General features: G+C 39.0%; 1 protein-coding gene across 4 annotated transcripts in view; it reads left to right on the top strand.

The window, feature by feature from the left end:
• Positions 1 to 17,430, top strand: part of dnah2 (dynein, axonemal, heavy chain 2) — a 63,673-nt gene that overhangs the window by 342 nt on the left and 45,901 nt on the right. For all 4 annotated transcript variants that reach the window (XM_086284814.1, XM_086284815.1, XM_086284812.1 and 1 more), the window contains exons 2-25: positions 86 to 159; positions 281 to 445; positions 627 to 861; positions 1,618 to 1,728; positions 2,160 to 2,398; positions 2,622 to 2,813; positions 3,784 to 3,941; positions 5,955 to 6,042; positions 6,515 to 6,720; positions 7,103 to 7,232; positions 7,724 to 7,906; positions 8,027 to 8,235; positions 11,487 to 11,633; positions 12,007 to 12,163; positions 12,361 to 12,470; positions 12,583 to 12,712; positions 12,805 to 12,993; positions 13,113 to 13,257; positions 13,357 to 13,549; positions 13,645 to 13,845; positions 15,501 to 15,657; positions 16,101 to 16,275; positions 16,950 to 17,113; positions 17,206 to 17,367. In XM_086284814.1, coding sequence (XP_086140940.1) covers positions 127 to 159; positions 281 to 445; positions 627 to 861; positions 1,618 to 1,728; positions 2,160 to 2,398; positions 2,622 to 2,813; positions 3,784 to 3,941; positions 5,955 to 6,042; positions 6,515 to 6,720; positions 7,103 to 7,232; positions 7,724 to 7,906; positions 8,027 to 8,235; positions 11,487 to 11,633; positions 12,007 to 12,163; positions 12,361 to 12,470; positions 12,583 to 12,712; positions 12,805 to 12,993; positions 13,113 to 13,257; positions 13,357 to 13,549; positions 13,645 to 13,845; positions 15,501 to 15,657; positions 16,101 to 16,275; positions 16,950 to 17,113; positions 17,206 to 17,367 — 3,879 coding nt within the window. In that variant the 5' untranslated portion in view covers positions 86 to 126. The remainder of the gene's footprint in view (positions 1 to 85; positions 160 to 280; positions 446 to 626; positions 862 to 1,617; positions 1,729 to 2,159; positions 2,399 to 2,621; positions 2,814 to 3,783; positions 3,942 to 5,954; positions 6,043 to 6,514; positions 6,721 to 7,102; positions 7,233 to 7,723; positions 7,907 to 8,026; positions 8,236 to 11,486; positions 11,634 to 12,006; positions 12,164 to 12,360; positions 12,471 to 12,582; positions 12,713 to 12,804; positions 12,994 to 13,112; positions 13,258 to 13,356; positions 13,550 to 13,644; positions 13,846 to 15,500; positions 15,658 to 16,100; positions 16,276 to 16,949; positions 17,114 to 17,205; positions 17,368 to 17,430) is intronic.

Here is a 17,430-nt window from a genome sequence, read left to right as displayed (position 1 = left end):
GTGTGTGTGTGTTTTAAACTTGATGCTTCAATTCACTGCTGCACTGTAGCCTGTGTCGTATATTCGTGTCCTTAATTTTTCACAGCCATAGAGAAAGAACAGAAAGCTTGACGGAAAAAAGAAGAAATGGAAGAGGAATACTCTAAGGCTATTCGTCAGGTGACTGTGATTTAGAAATTAAACTTTTTCTTCCACCTTAACGAGTTGTGGCAATTATTAATCAACTTTTCCTCCCCACTCCTCTACACATACTCATCCTTTCATCTCACTATCATCTAAGTTGTTCATCGACTGTGTGGCTATTTCTGGTGTAACCGAAGAATCATGGACAGAGGAGAATGAGAAAGCTGTGGATCAGTTCATTGAAGACGCCTCTATCACAACCATGGTAGTCTACCTGGACACCAAGGTTGGACTTCGGGTGGAGTACTCGATGCCCTTACTGGTACAACACTCTTTCCTCTCAGCATTGTGTATGGTGATTTATTTCAGTTGATTTTACTGGTCTTGTAATGTTTGAGGGGAAAATATAAAAGTGCCTAATGTTTTGTTTGTTAATTCTGTCGCCCCCTTTGCCTTCTTTTTCTGTCTCTTTCACCACTGCATCTGAATATTTATCTTCATAGGGAGAGGTGGTAGGGCAGTTGTCCTATTTTGTCCGTGTGCCAGAAGCCATAATCACACTAGAAACGTTTGATACAGCCATACAGTTTGGCACGGTGCGAGGCAACCCCATCCAGAGGCTGCTTCAAGACATGACCTGTTTGCACGCCCCCCCAGTTGCCATTAGTGCCTACAGGGAGCAGAGCATCAAGGACAGCTATACCAAACACATGCACTTATATCTCGCCAGCCTTACAGGTGGGTAAATTTTTTTTTTTTAAAAAGAAACAGGCATTTCACTCTTTCAACACTTAGTCTCACATTATACGGTTTATTTGACTTCTTTCAAGTTATTTAGCTTTGCTTTTCGCACTATGATTTGTCATTGAGACTCTTTAGGGCTCATTAAAGAAGAGTCTACACAGGCAGTTTTGTCAACTTCCTTTGAAGTATTTTTCCTCATCTTACTTAACAGAAGTAGTTCTGCTTCTACAAATATGTCCCCCCCACCCCCGCTTGTTTATGCTTCCAATCTGCAAATCCTTAATATAGGCAGTGAAAATCACACGTATCTTTTACTTCCAACTTTTTGCTGCTTTCCAGTTTGACTTTAGGCTTACATAGTATAATGTACGTTTGTACCAGTGCCTTGTACTCTTGATGATAAATACGGAAGGCAAGCTTAGCTTTTCTTGGATATGTCTCCCAATATTCCTGCAAAATCATTCAAGCTCAACCCCACTGGCTGGTGAGCATTGTTAAACAGAAGTGATTCAATCAAGCTCCCCTGTGACTGTGAATTGTCTATTTATAGTATGCATACAGTATTTCTTTAAATGGAGGGAAAGGTATTTTATGGGCCTCTGCGTGCAGATTGTGCTGTGTAACAGGACTATAGGTAGGAAGGATGAAAAGAATGGAACTTGTCAGATGACTTCAGTTGATGCCGTGAGTAGTTGATGGTCACATATGAGCATTACACATGTGGTGTAATTTTATTTTCTTTTTGAACAGATGATGTACATAGGAAGTTTGGGAACACTGTTCTCTACATCCCAATGGAAGGCCTGCAGTGCAGTGCTGAGGAGGCCAGCAAGGACAGGAAGCTGATACAGAGAATGGAAAGTAAGCTAGCGGCGCTATTTGTATGCATCTGCATGCAGCTGACAAGGGTTGCTTTTGGTTTCCATGTGTCTCTGAAGGGTATGGGTTAAAAGGCTCACACTTACAAATGTCTGTTCTCTGACTTTATACTGAAGACAACATTGAAACTGCACCATGAGCTTTCTGTCTCAGGCTCTCCAGTGATTTTATTTCATTCAAGGTCCATCTTACAAAATTTGCACCTGTTCATGTTTTTGGCTGCTTCTTTCTATTTCCATCATCTATGTTCAGAACTCTGTTGCATTCTCATATCCATGACATTTCTGTAGTCATGCTTAGTAGTTATAGCATAACACCACTAGTTTATGTCTACTTATTATGTGTCTTTTCTATATTGTTTGTTCCTACCTTAATTTCCTGTGTCCTCCATTCACATGTTCTACATGTTTTAGTTGTAATGATCCACTGGACTGATCAAATCAAGGAGCTACTAAATGCGCAAGACATTGTGAACATGAGAGACAGCTGTGGTCCACTGCGGGAGATATCCTTCTGGAAGACTCGCTCTACCCAGCTGTTGAACATCAGCCGGCAGCTACAGAAGCCAGGGGTCAAGCACATCCAGAACATCCTCCAGGTTGCAAAGTCTCTGTATGTACAGCGCTTCTGTCAGCTGGCCCATGAAATACAGGTAAATCTGCGCAAAGTCAGCTTATAATAAAGATTTAATCCAAATAATGTCAACATTTTATTTACAAAACAAATAGCATCATAAGCACAAAGTGTTGTGCTTCGTATGTTGCAGTCTAGCTGGAAGGCCTCAATATGTGAACGTGAAAGCTTTGGTGAATGTGACTGAAATAATAGTAGTAATCATTCATTTCACCTTGACTTTGTGTGTGTGTTCTGCCCAGGATTGTTCTCTTCAGGCCCAGTCAAATCTGACCTTCTTGTCCATATTGAAGGAGCCTTGCGAAGAGCTTGAGCAGCTTAAACCAAGTCAAATTGCTTCCAAGTTTAAACACATTGTCAGTCTCATTCGAATCATCTGGATCAACTCCCCCCACTACAATACCAGTGAGAGGATCGTCAACTTCTTCCGCCAGGTACCTGAAATGTTAAACTCTCGCTAGATTTCAACATTAGACTTAAACCAGTGTCCTTTTCATGATACAGTTCATTTTATGGATTTTATTTTGACAGGTCAGTGCTCATTAACATAACACTTTCGGCTAATTCTTATCTATTATCTCTGGCTTGTACTGTGTAATATCCTAAATATCAAAATGAAAAACAGTGTTTATATAAAAGCTCTGGTACTTTCATTGTAGATTTGGTGGATTGTATCTAACTTGTCATACACTATATATCAAATGTGGAGTGCTCATACTGGTTGTTTTTCATCATAGCTACAATAGAAGCTATATAAACTATATCAGCTTTATTTAAATAAACCTAAAACTGAAGTCCATCTGTGGGCCAAGAGAATCACTTGAAAGGCAGCTGACTGTGTTATACATTGTTCTGTTATTTACTTATCGCATATTTTCATTTTGTGATAAAATGTTTTTCTAGGAGCACCTTTTTAAGCTGTATTATTTTCTGTTGTTGTGCCTTCTTTTTCTCACATGCTGGTGCTCATCATCATCACCATCATCATCATCAGAGAGACCATGAGCACCCGTTTTGAATATGTAGACATCAGAGTTCTGATATCTAGCAAGTCAATGGACCAAATAAAATATCTGATCATTTTCATTGCACGACTTATTTTTACATTTAAAATGACAGCTCCACAAGCAGAGGGATAAATTATAATAATTATAAAATTATTATGTTTTGAGTTAGCATGCTTGCATTACTTTTTTTTTTTTTTTTGCTCAGATTCACTTTGTCTGGTTAATATAATTCATATAATTTGTAAATCTTGAAGGCTGCAGGGTAATGACCTGTGACTGGGGTAATTTAACAAGTAGCAGACGGGCGATGCTTTCTTTGTTCTCCTTATAATAAGTTAATAAGAGCAAGAAAAAGCTCAGCTGCCAAATACTTAAACTATATGTCCCTGTGTTGCAGATGACTAATGAGATCATCCGTCTGTGCTCTCAAAGGATCTGTCTGGACAGGATTTTTGAAGGCTACGTGTTATCTAGCAAACAAATCCTCAGCGACTGCATGCAGTGTTGCCTGATCTGGAAGGAAGTTTACCTCCGTGCCTCAAAAATTCATCACAAGTAGGAGAAATTTTACATGCATAGAAATACAAAACAGAGTTTTCTTGATTGTTTTAAATTCCTAAAAATGTTGTATATAGTTAGTCTGAACTTGAACCTAAATTCATATTTAGGTTCATATTTACTTAAATAAGTTCAGCCATGTTGGTTACAGTGATCATCACCTCAGATCTTCTTGTATTTTGTTCTCAACCTTGAAATAAAAGCTGAATTCCAAAAAGCTGGAGGAACATTTTGTAGTTAATTAGGTTAACGGATAACAGTCAGTCAGTAAAGTGATTGAGTATCTTAGAGAGGCAGTTTGGTGGTCAGAGGTTCATTCATTCATTCATTCATTCATTCATTTATTTGTTCATTTTCAGGCACAACAAATACCTATATTGAACATAAAATACACAAAGAACAAAAAAACTATCAAATGTGAAACAGTTTCAGAATAATGTTTCTCCAGGTCAAACTGCAAAGACTTGGAATATCTTGCCAACTACATAATATAATCAAAAGATTCAGAGGATGTGGAAAAAAACTCTGTGCACAAAGGACAAGGCTAAAAATCAATATTAAGCCTGTGTCTTTGGGCACTTGGGGATCTGCATTAAAGAAAACAAACAAACAAAAAAACAGCAACATGCATGTTTCTGTCATGAAAATCACTACATAGAATCAGGAATGCTTCCAGAAATGACTGCATGTAAACACAGTTAACCATGCCATCCACAAGTGCAGATTAAAGCTCTACCGTGCAAAGAAGAAGCCACATGTGAACATGATGCAGAAATGCCATCTTCTCTGGGCCAAAGCTCATTTAAGATGGACTGAGGCAAAGTGGAAAACTGTTCTGTGGTCAGACGAATCCAAATTTAAAATTCTTTTTGGAAAGACACCACATCCCCTGCACTAAAGAGGAGAGAGGTATCATCTGGTTATCAGTGCTCAGTTCAAAAGCCTGATGGTGCGTTGTGCCTATGGAATTGGTAGCTTGCACATCTGGAAAGGCACCATCAGTGCTGAAAGGAATACACAAGTTTTAGAGCAGCATACATGCTCCCATCCAGATGGTGTCTTTGTCAGGGAAGGCCTCGCATATTTCAGTAAGACAAACCACATCCTGCATCTATTACAACATCGTGGCTTCGCAGTAGAAGTTCAGACCTTTCACCAACCAAAACGTTTGGCGCATCTTGAAAGAAAAATATGACAAAGAAGAACAAAGAAGATGTAGAGCAGCTAGAATCCTCTATCGGACATGAATGTCCAGCAGCTGTTCTCCTCAGTTCACAGATGCTTACAGACTGTTGTTAAAAGAAGAGGGGAGCTACACAGTGGCAAACATGACCCCATCCGAACTTTTTAGACACGTGTTGCTATCAAATTCAAAATGAATGTTGTTCTTTAAATGAAACACATTCTCAGTTTAAACATCTGTTATTCTGTTCTATTGTGATTAAAATGTAGATTTTTGAGATGTACAAGACCTTGAATACTGTTTTATTTACATTTTACACAGTTTCCAGACTTTTTCCATGAGTCCGTGAGTCGTTTGGTACCGAGCCGCAAGAGTTGAGGCTCAGGTGTGAAGTTTATGGTTTTCAGGGTTGTTATCGTTTTTTAGCACTATTTTTTTAATGTTTTTATCATTTACTCAGATTCCCTGGTTATTTTCCTGTGTGTTATGAATAAATCTTCTTTTTTTTGGTACCAGTACTGGTTTTATGTTGTTGTATTCATCTACGACACCTTAAAGGCCGGACCGTGGTGCAAAAAATGTTGGGGACCACTGATATATACAGTGTACTTTTTCTTTTTAAAGATTTCACAATTGATAAACTTCACTCGTCCTATTTATAACCTCTAAAGATATATTATAAAATGAAAAACCATTTCATTTAGTGTTGCCCACCAACCTCCAGTCATCCAAGCCCATTTTCTGCCTTTTTTTCTGTTTCTCTTTGCTCTCTTTGCTCCGTTGTTCTAGCCTTTTCCTTTATCTTTATCCTTTTTCATTCACATCAGGTATTCCCGAAAAGGCTGGGTCCTGGACAAAACAACGTTTATCGTGGTGATTGAGTCGTATGTTCAGAGGCTCAGAGACCTAATTGAGGTAAATATTTTCTCTCGGTAGCACAGAACAAGTAACACTGCATACTGAATCACAATTATCAGGTTAACCATCATGAGCAAAGGAACAATACTAAAAAGACATGTTTCAAAAAAAGAAAGGAAAAAATGGCACCCACCTTGTGCTATCCTACTCTTTCAGTAGCTCTTCTGTAGACAGAACTCTTCTATAAAAGCAGCTTGGGCTCCTGTAAAATGGAGACTAATGACAAAACACCCAGAACAAAAACTGAAAAGAAATTTTGTTTCTATTTAAATACAATTTCTTAAACAGTATTATAGTGACAGTTTGTTCATTTGTGTGAGTAAGGTGGCCTTTATTGTTGACAACTTTATAGGTAGTCTTATGAGTCAGCAGGTGATCACCTCCAATATAATTTCAGAAAATCCCTTGTGTGGGATAGATATATATGTTGTTTGATATGAGATTATTAGCTTCTCTTGTCTGCTCACAGATATGTGACTGCCAGCATCAGTTTGCCCGCTGGGAGGATGGTCAGCAGAGGGCTCTGCCATGCTTAGGTGGTTGCAAGGGACCAGGGTTTACTGGCACCCTCCTGAAGAATGAAAGCGACTTCCATCGCAGCCTGGAAAAACTACGCTCTGTTGACAAGGGCATACTTGATGTCAAGGATACCACATGGTGCAATGAATTCAACAGGTTAAGCTTTGTTTGTTTTAAAATAATCAAATGAATGTGGAATATAATAGTTTGAAAGGGTTTTTTCATGTTTATAAAATATAATTGTTGTTTGTGGGGAGCCACGGGCAGTTAAATAAAGGGAGCACCAGAACCTATGCAACCCAAATGAGTGGTTTGGCAGAAGGTGAACAAATATAAAAGCTGTTTTTCTGATCTTACCTCTGGATGCTCATTATGTTAATACATCCCTACACGATTTTAACTTCTCCTCTACATTAATGCGTCTCTGCGGATATCAGTGTTAGTATGCGTGTCTACACTTCTGTTAGCATGCTTTTGCTAAATTCATTAAGTATTTTGGCTTGTAGACATGTTTTGGTGTGTGTATGCATGTGTACAGGTTTTGTGCGTTTGTAAAAGATCTGGAGATGAAGATTCAGGGCCTGATTGGTTCAGTGTTTACGACAGGGAACACAGTTGAGGAAGGAATTCGGCTCCTTGACGTCTTTACGCCTTTGTTCGCTCGCAAGGTACGCTTTCACAAAGACATTCACAGAAACAGTTACACAAGTTTTATCATTGGCTAAATTTGTATTAAACAATGTAACACATTTTCATTTGTTTTTAATTAAATGTTACAGGTTAATATCTGGTCCTGCGTTGCTAATTCTAATAAATCAACCCAGTATCATGGCAAAACCCTGCTGTGACTGCAACTTCTGCACATGTGTCCAAAGACACGATGGAGCAGCGTATTACACACTTTGCCATGATAACGGGGTGAATAAATTGCTGTGCTCAAGTTTGTGTGTTTGTTAGAGTAAAAGCAGTTGCACACATGGGTGAATAGTTTGCTTTTGTTGTACTAGAGACCTTCAGATTTGTTCCAATTACAGATTTCATTCAGTGCAATGATCAATCAAATGCTATTTTTCTGTTTTCATTACAGCTAAACTTTTCTCTTTGCCCTATTTTTTTCTGTTACCATCATAACATGTATCTTTGAATTCTTCCATCACAGTCCATTAAGCGCACTGTAGAAGAGAAGCTGGAGGAAACCTTCAATATCTTTTACAAAGAGCTTAAAATCGGAAACAAAGAGCTGAACCAGACCTCAATGTTTTACCCTGATCATATGCCCCGGAAAGCAGGCCAGGTCTACTGGGTGATGGCCCAAAGACATCAGTTAGAGAGATTCATGGAGGTGAGGCGTTTAGACAACAAGAAAGACCTTTGATTTTTAGTACACAATTATTGCTTTCTGCAATCACTAACCAACCTTACTTCCATCTCCTCTACTCTGTTTGCTTTCCTTTGCCTCCAGGTGCTTCAGAAGGCCCACTTAATACTGGATTCTCAGACCTGCAAGGAGTTACTTACCACCTGTGGTCAAACTATGCAAATTCTGGATGAGATTGTGAGGAAGAACTTCAGTGAATGGACTCAGAAGTTGGATGTGCAGTATCTCAAACGCCTGGAGCAGCCACTCATGGTGCGCTGCAAGGACAAGAAGCTGGACATCAACTTTGACAAGTGGGTCAAACAACACGAGCACACATGACTTAAACACAAGAGGTACAAAGCTTACATGCTAAACTCTGTGTAATAAACCTAGATGCACTATAACTGATGGTAAATACAGGGAGTGCAGAATTATTAGGCAAGTTGTATTTTTGAGGAATAATTTTATTATTGAACAACAACCATGTTCTCAATGAACCCAAAAAACTCATTAATATCAAAGCTGAATGTTTTTGGAAGTAGTTTTTAGTTTGTTTTTAGTTTTAGCTATTTTAGGGGGATATCTGTGTGTGCAGGTGACTATTACTGTGCATAGTTATTAGGCAACTTAACAAAAAACAAACATATACCCATTTCAATTATTGATTTTTACCAGTGAAACCAATATAACATCTCCACATTCACAAATATACATTTCTGACATTCAAAAACAAAACAAAAACAAAACAGCGGCCAATATAGCCACCTTTCTTTGCAAGGACACTCAAAAGCCTGCCATCCATGGATTCTGTCAGTGTTTGGATCTGTTCACCATCAACATTGCGTGCAGCAGCAACCACAGCCTCCCAGACACTGTTCAGAGAGGTGTACTGTTTTCCCTCCTTGTAAATCTCACATTTGATGATGGACCACAGGTTCTCAATGGGGTTCAGATCAGGTGAACAAGGTGGCCATGTCATTAGTTTTTCTTCTTTTATACCCTTTCTTGCCAGCCACGCTGTGGAGTACTTGGACGCGTGTGATGGAGCATTGTCCTGCATGAAAATCATGTTTTTCTTGAAGGATGCAGACTTCTTCCTGTACCACTGCTTGAAGAAGGTGTCTTCCAGAAACTGGCAGTAGGACTGGGAGTTGAGCTTGACTCCATCCTCAACCCGAAAAGGCCCCACAAGCTCATCTTTGATGATACCAGCCCAAACCAGTACTCCACCTCCACCTTGCTGGCGTCTGAGTCGGACTGGAGCTCTCTGCCCTTTACCAATCCAGCCATGGGCCCATCCATCTGGCCCATCAAGACTCACTCTCATTTCATCAGTCCATAAAACCTTAGAAAAACCAGTCTTGAGATATTTCTTGGCCCAGTCTTGACGTTTCAGCTTGTGTGTCTTGTTCAGTGGTGGTCGTCTTTCAGCCTTTCTTACCTTGGCCATGTCTCTGAGTATTGCACACCTTGTGCTTTTGGGCACTCCAGTGATGTTGCAGCTCTGAAATATGACCAAACTGGTGGCAAGTGGCATCTTGGCAGCTGCACGCTTGACTTTTCTCAGTTCATGGGCAGTTATTTGGCGCCTTGGTTTTTCCACACGCTTCTTGCGACCCTGTTGACTATTTTGAATGAAACGCTTGATTGTTCGATGATCACGCTTCAGAAGCTTTGCAATTTTGAGACTGCTGCATCCCTCTGCAAGATATCTCACTATTTTTGACTTTTCTGAGCCTGTCAAGTCCTTCTTTTGACCCATTTTGCCAAAGGAAAGGACGTTGCCTAATAATTATGCACACCTGATATAGGGTGTTGATGTCATTAGACCACACCCCTTCTCATTACAGAGATGCACATCACCTAATATGCTTAATTGGTAGTAGGCTTTCGAGCCTATACAGCTTGGAGTAAGACAACATGCATGAAGAGGATGATGTGGACAAAATACTCATTTGCCTAATAATTCTGCACTCCCTGTACACTTTACTGTTAGGTGAATACACAAATGTGCTCTTACACAATAGATTCATGCAAAGACCAAACATTTGGGCATGAATACAAACACACAAATGTGTACATGTGCCGTTTTTATATAAATGTAGGGGAGACCGGGGATAGTTGTAACATTTTTGACATTTCTGTCTGTAACTCGGAGCTCTTTTAAGGTAGTGGATTCAAAATGTAATGCAAAGTATTTACATGTCTCGGCTATTAAATAGTGCAGCTATTTTCTCTGCAGCACAATTACGCATTTCTATGGTATGGTCTCAAACACAAAGAGTGAAATGTTAAAATTAACCCCATAGTCTGGGTTAGTTGTAACATATCCTGGGGTAAAATGTAACACAATGAAATAAGGATACTAACAAAACATTAACATGTAATCTTTGTTTATTCAACACATGAATGCACTTAGAGCCATTTATGTAGCTATGTGTGTGTGTGACAGAATGCAGAAATCTAGCTTTTGAACATATTCCAACCCCCCAAAAAAGACAAATTATGGAATTTTCTGCAACTGAATATTTCATTAATTTTGGTTGGTCTTCCTTGAGTTTGGCCTCATTGGCTCAGTGGGCATTATAACCTACAACTCTTGCACCAATTTTGAACATAACAATGAAGCTGAAAAAATGTAGTTGTTCACCAGCATCGCAATTCCATTACTTTTTATCCTGGCTTACCTTGGTGTGGTTTGCAAAGTGCTTCAGAAAGATGAGGAAATCTGTTTCTTGCATCCATCCTGACTTATTTCCACTACCAATACTTCCTACTGGTCCATCTCTGACACAGAGGTCTACATAATGTATGTGTGGGAACACAAACAGTGGAGGAATTGTGTTGCCAATGGCATTAACCACATATACAAATGCGACCAGTGAACCTCTCTCTGCTGATGTCGTTGCCCCAACTTGTTTAATATAAGTTAAAGTAATAGTGTGGTAAGTTGTAACATCTGCATTATTGTTACAACTAACCCAGACTGTTGCTGTTACAACTGACCCAGACTCCTATAGCCATGAACTAGCTAACATTACAGCCAACGGCTAAAACATTAGCACTAAAGACCTACACAGAATATATCCCCATAGACATACAAATAACATAATTTAAGATTGATGAGTTTAACTGCAAAGCAGATAATGCTATTAGAAATTGAAATAAAGTAGAAAAACTTACTTTTTGGCGTACAAATTACTTTTTTTCGTGTTAAATTGTCTGTGTTTGACAAAATGTGCTGATTTTTCACATGTGATAGCAGAACTGAGTTGGGCATGCACAGGATGAGTCACATCATTTGAAACTTAGCCCTGATTGGAGAAATTGGAAGTGTTACAACTGACCCACGTTACAACTATCCCCGGTCTCCCCTACTGCAGAAGTTATACTTGAAATGTTTCCAACAAGATAGCTGTTTACTGGAGGCAGTGTACTTAATGTTTTAGCTTAAAACAGTCATTAAAGTGTATAATTTCCCAGGGGTCTCCAGAGATTTACGTACAACTTTACATTTTAATGTACTTACTCTGTATTGTTATTTTGTATCTTTTTTGTCTAGCGACCTGTTGAATCTGTTCTCTGAGATCCAGTGCTGGGATCGACTAAAGTTTGAGATCCCCCAGAGTGTATCTGACATTTACCAGGACAGAGATGACCTCAGAGGCCTGAGGCAGCAAGTACTGCTGCTGGTCCGCGAGTATAACAGGTCTGACTTGGAACACTCGCTTGCAGCATTACACAGCATCACCATTCATCTGGAGAGCTTGACCAGTTTTTGTGTTGTGAACACGTCTTGTGAATTAACATCCTTGTAATTGTGAGCACTATAAGAAGATTATTAATCAGTGAGCTAAAGAAAATCACTTAAATTAAAGGTCCTGTGTGCTTACACTTTTATACAAAATGAAACGCGTGACACCAATACTGATCAACACTTGTAAGACTTTAAAATGGATTCATAATTTCGCACATTTACACACCTACAAGCACAGAGAAAGATGTACATGCTGTATTTGATAATCCTGCCTGTTCAGATATTATTCAGTCAGTAGAAAAACATATTTATCTGTGGGTCCCAGGATCACAGAAATGCTCTCTCCTGAGGAGTTGGGTCTTTTTCGGGAGAGAATACGTTTCATTGATAAGAAGATCCAGCCGGGTCTGACCAAACTCCTGTGGTTGTCTAAAGGAGCTTCTAACATCTTCATCCGTGACTGTCTCCTGCATGTTGACAAGGTTGTAAGATTGCAGTTCACCACTTACAGATATTTTTCTTTTGAGCCTCAGACTGGTGACAACAGTAACTAAACTAGCAACAATCACATTTTCCTTATCTGTAGCGTATTTTTTTGAACCTGTAATAAACCTCTGTGGATGAGTCTTACTTAGCAGCTTCACTTGTCTTCTTCCCTCTACTGTCCTCTTACTTTCAGCTCCATGTGATAATTGATAATTACAAAGTGTCCAGTCAGTCCATCTTCAAACACTGTCATCAGATTAGTGAAGCACTTCTGGTTAAACTGGATGGAAAAACTGTGTACAGGTAAGAACTGATTTAACAACTCATTTTCATTACATTACAAGTCTGTCTAATAAATACATAAAATAAATTCAATGTAAAGTATTATTTATTTAATTCAATTATTTTCATTTAGGAATCTGGAGTTTGAGGATGACCAGAAGGCTCACCTGCAGAACATTCTCCAAATACTTCGCTCAGCACACCAGGATATTGTCAATATCATGACCCGGATCTATGACATCTTGGCAGATGATGGACCTGAGGTATGTCCTCTGTTCATCTGCCATAATAATAATAATAATATTAGTTTCTATTGCAGTATTTTGTATGTTAAAATTGTGAAATGGTTTTTAAGGTCCAGGAGCACTGGGTGAACTACATAGAGAGGGTGGATCATATGATAGAAGAAGCTTTCAACAGTAACATCAAAAACTCCTTGAAGAAGCTATCCAGAGCAATCAACGGTGACAGCAAGACTACACCCAGCCCCCTGTTTAAAGTCCTCGTTACCCTCCACAGTGCAGCTCCACAAATGGCTCCAAAGGTACTAGATACCTGTTTTAATCCGGTTCAGTCATTGATATTGATTTGTTGACATTGTGAAGGGACATGTCCATATATGTTAACAGTTTAAAACATGAGTATGTGGGTCTCTTTTAACAGGTAGCGTTTTCCCCAACTCTCAGAAAGCTTGCTCAGGTTGTGAATGTTATGCCTCAGCTCATCAGTCTCATCTCAGAATTTAAACGACTCCAAGAACTTCTCTCCAACCAAGAGTCCCAGAAGGATCCCATACACATCATTATAGGTCAGAACATTTTTTTAAAACATAAAAATACAGTATAAACATATATGTCACCATGTCTGTAATTCTATCCTTTAACTCTGATGCTGTTTGATCCACCAGGGCAAGATGAGGGGATAAAAAAGATTCAGGCTGCAATTGCCTCAGGGATGACAGCCAATGCCAGCCAATTGCAATCTCATTTAAAAAACTGGGACAAATACAGGGACATCTGGGAGATGAATAAGGATTCCATTATACAACGCTACCAGAGACTTAACCTACCACTGTCTTCTTTTGATGCAGATATACAAAGGTACTGTGAAATATAATCTAAATATTTAACGTTGTTCTCTTGAGTCGTCCACAAAGTTTTTTTTCTGCAATATTTTATCACGTCTTGACTTCCAGGTACTCAGAGAAGGCCAGCAGTGTTCAACAAGAAGAGACGGTGCTTAACATCCAGTTTGTCATGCTGGACTGTTCACCGCTCAAGTCTTCCTTGGTGCAGCACTGTAATGAGTGGCAAACCAAGTTCACTCAGCTTCTCAGTGACATGGCCAGCATGCGCCTAAAAGAACTTCATGCCTCCCTGGAAGACAGTGCCAGCAGGTGGGAAATCAGTGAAATAACCTTATCGTACAGGGGGGTTTATGTCGCTGACTCTGGGACCTAGTAGATGAATTATATTCACTAGATTTCTTGTGAATATAATTAATCAAGAGTTAATGTTTGAGGACTCATTTCCTAGAAATTCCGTATGTTTTAAGGTCAATATTTAATGTTGTTTGAAGTGAAGAAGTCTTATAAAAGTTTACCAAAAATATCATTCTACATCAGTTATATAAGTGTTATCAAAGAGGAGTTTGTGTGAGCTGTGCGCTATCCAGTACATGCTTTGATCATGAATTACGAATTGAATGTCAGCGCTTGTTTGCCTGAAGCCCTTAACAGCAACATCTACAGGTCAGCCCACGCAGTGCAGGCTGCTTTGCCCACACACACTTGCAATCTTGTGCACTTTTAGCAGAAAAATGTAATTGTATGCTACACTTAACCGGCATTTGATACAATCTTTTCCAAACTTAGCTTCGGAGCAGTCGGCAGCGCTAAGTGTATTTAATTAAGCAGAGACCTTGTGAAAGAATTGAAAATAATTTATCGAAGCACAGAGGTTGGGAAGTAACATGCAATTACAATCACATAACAAGCAGTTATTTTAGATGTTTGGATGCTGGGTAAAATATAAATAGAGCAAAATACAATGATTTTATTCACATTAAAACACAGAAAACAAGTTAATGTTTAAACTGAAAAAATATTCGCTTGTTTATAATTTAATGGCAGTAACACATCTGGGACACAGACTGTGTTGTAGCCCATCTTCTGTGAATAACAATCCATTTACAGCTATAAACTAAGTAGACCAGCTGCTGGACTAAGTAGACGAATGCTGTCCAATAGTATTGTAGCTGTTCAACAGTCGGTCTTCTTTATGTTTTTCGTTTGATGATGCATCAAATGTTTTCAATTGGTGAAAGGTCTGGACTGCAGACAGGCCACTTCTGAACCCAGACTCTTCTACTGTGAAGACATGCAGTTGTATTAGATGCAGTATACTGCTTAACATTGCTTTGCTGAAATAACCACTAGATGCATTTTTCTTTTGCCCATGTTCATTTCTGAGAAACTGTCTCTCTAAGATGCTCATTTTACACCCAGTAATGTCAGTGAGCTGCTGCCAATGAATCTAATTAGTTGCAAGATGTTCCTTTTGTTGCCTTATCCCATCTCAGTTTAAACATTTTATATGTTTTATCTGTTTTTAATGTATTAATGAGTATACAGTGTGGGTTTATGATAGCACAACATACACAACGTTCATGCTAGTGGGGTACAGTTATGCAAAACATCACATATGTCATTAATTTATTCTTAATAGGCTACCAAACTGTAGCCTAACGAGACTTTTAGTGGGTCTTATAGTCTGTTGTATTTGGGTTTTCAGGAGTGACATGACATTTCATCTGTCTCTTCTGTCCTCTGAACACTTGCAGTCTTAGTGGGCACTTAATTGACTGTTGACTTTTTACAAATCCTGCAAGTGTGACTATATCGTGCATATTAGGGCATGTTTTAGGGTACAGAACATGAAGATGAAGGGACGATCCAGTTAACATTGCCGAAATGAATGTTAATGAATGAATATAATAAAAAGCAAATCTGACTTTGTGTTGTATTTGTTTGTATGTACTATGTGTGCTTAGGCTGAAAAAATCTCCCCAGACGCTGACGGAGCTCAGTGAGAGCCAAAAGCTCTTGGAGACTCTCCAGAGCAATTTGGCCAAGACCGAAGCTCAGATTCCTGTCATCCATGAACAGTTTGCTATCCTCGGCAAATATGAAGTCCCAGTGGAACAAGATGTAGGTGCCTTGTTCATCCCTAAACAAACTGAAAAAGCACATGTTTTTGTGTATGTATTATATACAATCACATTGGATTTTCACATTGTCTTTGTATCGCTGTAAAGTCTATCCAGTTATCTCTCTCAGTTATTCCAAGAGTACTGCTGGTGTTGCTTATGAGCGACATGCCAAATAAAATGTCTTTCATATTGTTTTGATATTGACAGTAATTGTGCAGTTACACAGAGGGTGAAGTTTATCATTCATTGGCCTCAGATAGTATCAAAATATAGTTTACCAATCAAAACATATCTTTTCTAATCAAGGCCAAATTTATTTTGTATACCTTGAAGGTTTCTGAGTGTCTGCACACATATACACACTGTTGGAACATGTCATGAAGAAATGCATTCCCTCTAATCATGATTCAGTTCTGCTGACTGTGTTCGGTTTCTCTGCAGGTGCAGGAAATGCGTGATGTGCTGAATGAGGAGTGGGTGTGGTTCCAGCAGGTGTTGATCGACAGTGACATCATGCTGCAGAAACAAAAGGAAAAGTTTAAGAACAGCCTCCTCCTCTCGTACGAGGAGTTGAAGAAGAAGGTTGAGGCCACTGTGGAGGAGTTCAGTGCCACAGGTCACAGTCCCTCTCTCTATCTCCCTCATTTGCTCTTTCACATATTCAGATACTTTGTTTTCAAGTTTGTCATGATTTTGTGATTGCGCACCTTTCAGTTGTTCTGTTTCTTTTTTTCTCATTAACGATCTAAATTAAGCCTCTTTTGGAACAATACCCAGTTTCTAATCTTTTCTTGACCCTGTATCTCTATGCTTTGTTACTCATAATACTTCATCTTTATAATGCACCTCACCTTTTCCACCTCTTCTGCCTTTTCCTGCTGCTTTTATGTCCAATATTATCTTTTTTTCCTATTTAGAAGGTTTTACTTTTGTTTCACGTCCTATTTTCATTACTTCCACTCAAAGTCTTTGTGTGTTCAGTGGTTGGTGAATAGACTAATAGACCAATATTAAATCCTTTGTAAGCGCTCTAAAAAAGTGATAAAAGAAATGTTTCCACAGTTAGATAATATAAACAGAAATATTACATAAGACATACTACTTAGGACAACTTGGTAGAAACAGTATGACTTAATCTTTGCTCTTATTTTTTCAAGGCTTAGGTCAGTCTTAGTGTGTTTGGACAATGTTTGTTTCTTCATGTTTTTTTTCCAGTGCTAAACAGATGATTAATGTTTATGTGCCTTCATGAGTGCATACCTCACTACGTTTTTACATTTGCATATCCAGGTCCATTTAACAGTGCACTGAGCACTGACTTGGCCTTAAAACAAATAGCAGAGCATCGTAGCCAACTGGAGACTCTGAAACAGGAAGAAAGCACCATCCTCGATGGGCTGAGATTCTTCAAAATAGAACAAGCCCCCTCCAAAAGCATACGGACTCTGGAGAAGGTGTGGACCAGCACTAGGCTCAGAATGTTAACATAGCATTGGTGCAACACAGTAACATTTGATGACAATAAATTGTGCTATGTGGTTTGTAGGACTTGGACCAACTGCAGCAGGTCTGGGATATCACAAAGGAATGGAACGGCAACTGGAATATCTGGAAGGCTGGCCAGTTTGGTACACTGCAGACAGAGAGCTTGGAGACTGCCGCACAGGACATGTTTAAAAAACTCCATAAACTCCAGAGAGATCTGAAGGTCAGTACTTCATTGAAGACAGTCTAGTGACTGCTAAATTTACAAAATTTGTTGCCAAATCAC

The sequence above is a fragment of the Aulonocara sp. 'chitande type north' Nkhata Bay genome, linkage group LG3 (genome assembly GCF_057382095.1).
Source record: "Aulonocara sp. 'chitande type north' Nkhata Bay isolate Kocher_YH1m ecotype deep benthic linkage group LG3, A_spYH_male_GT1.1, whole genome shotgun sequence".
NCBI lineage: Eukaryota > Metazoa > Chordata > Actinopteri > Cichliformes > Cichlidae > Aulonocara > Aulonocara sp. 'chitande type north' Nkhata Bay.
The sequence above is the reverse complement of the archived record's forward strand: the minus strand, read 5'-3'. Positions and strand labels throughout refer to the sequence as shown.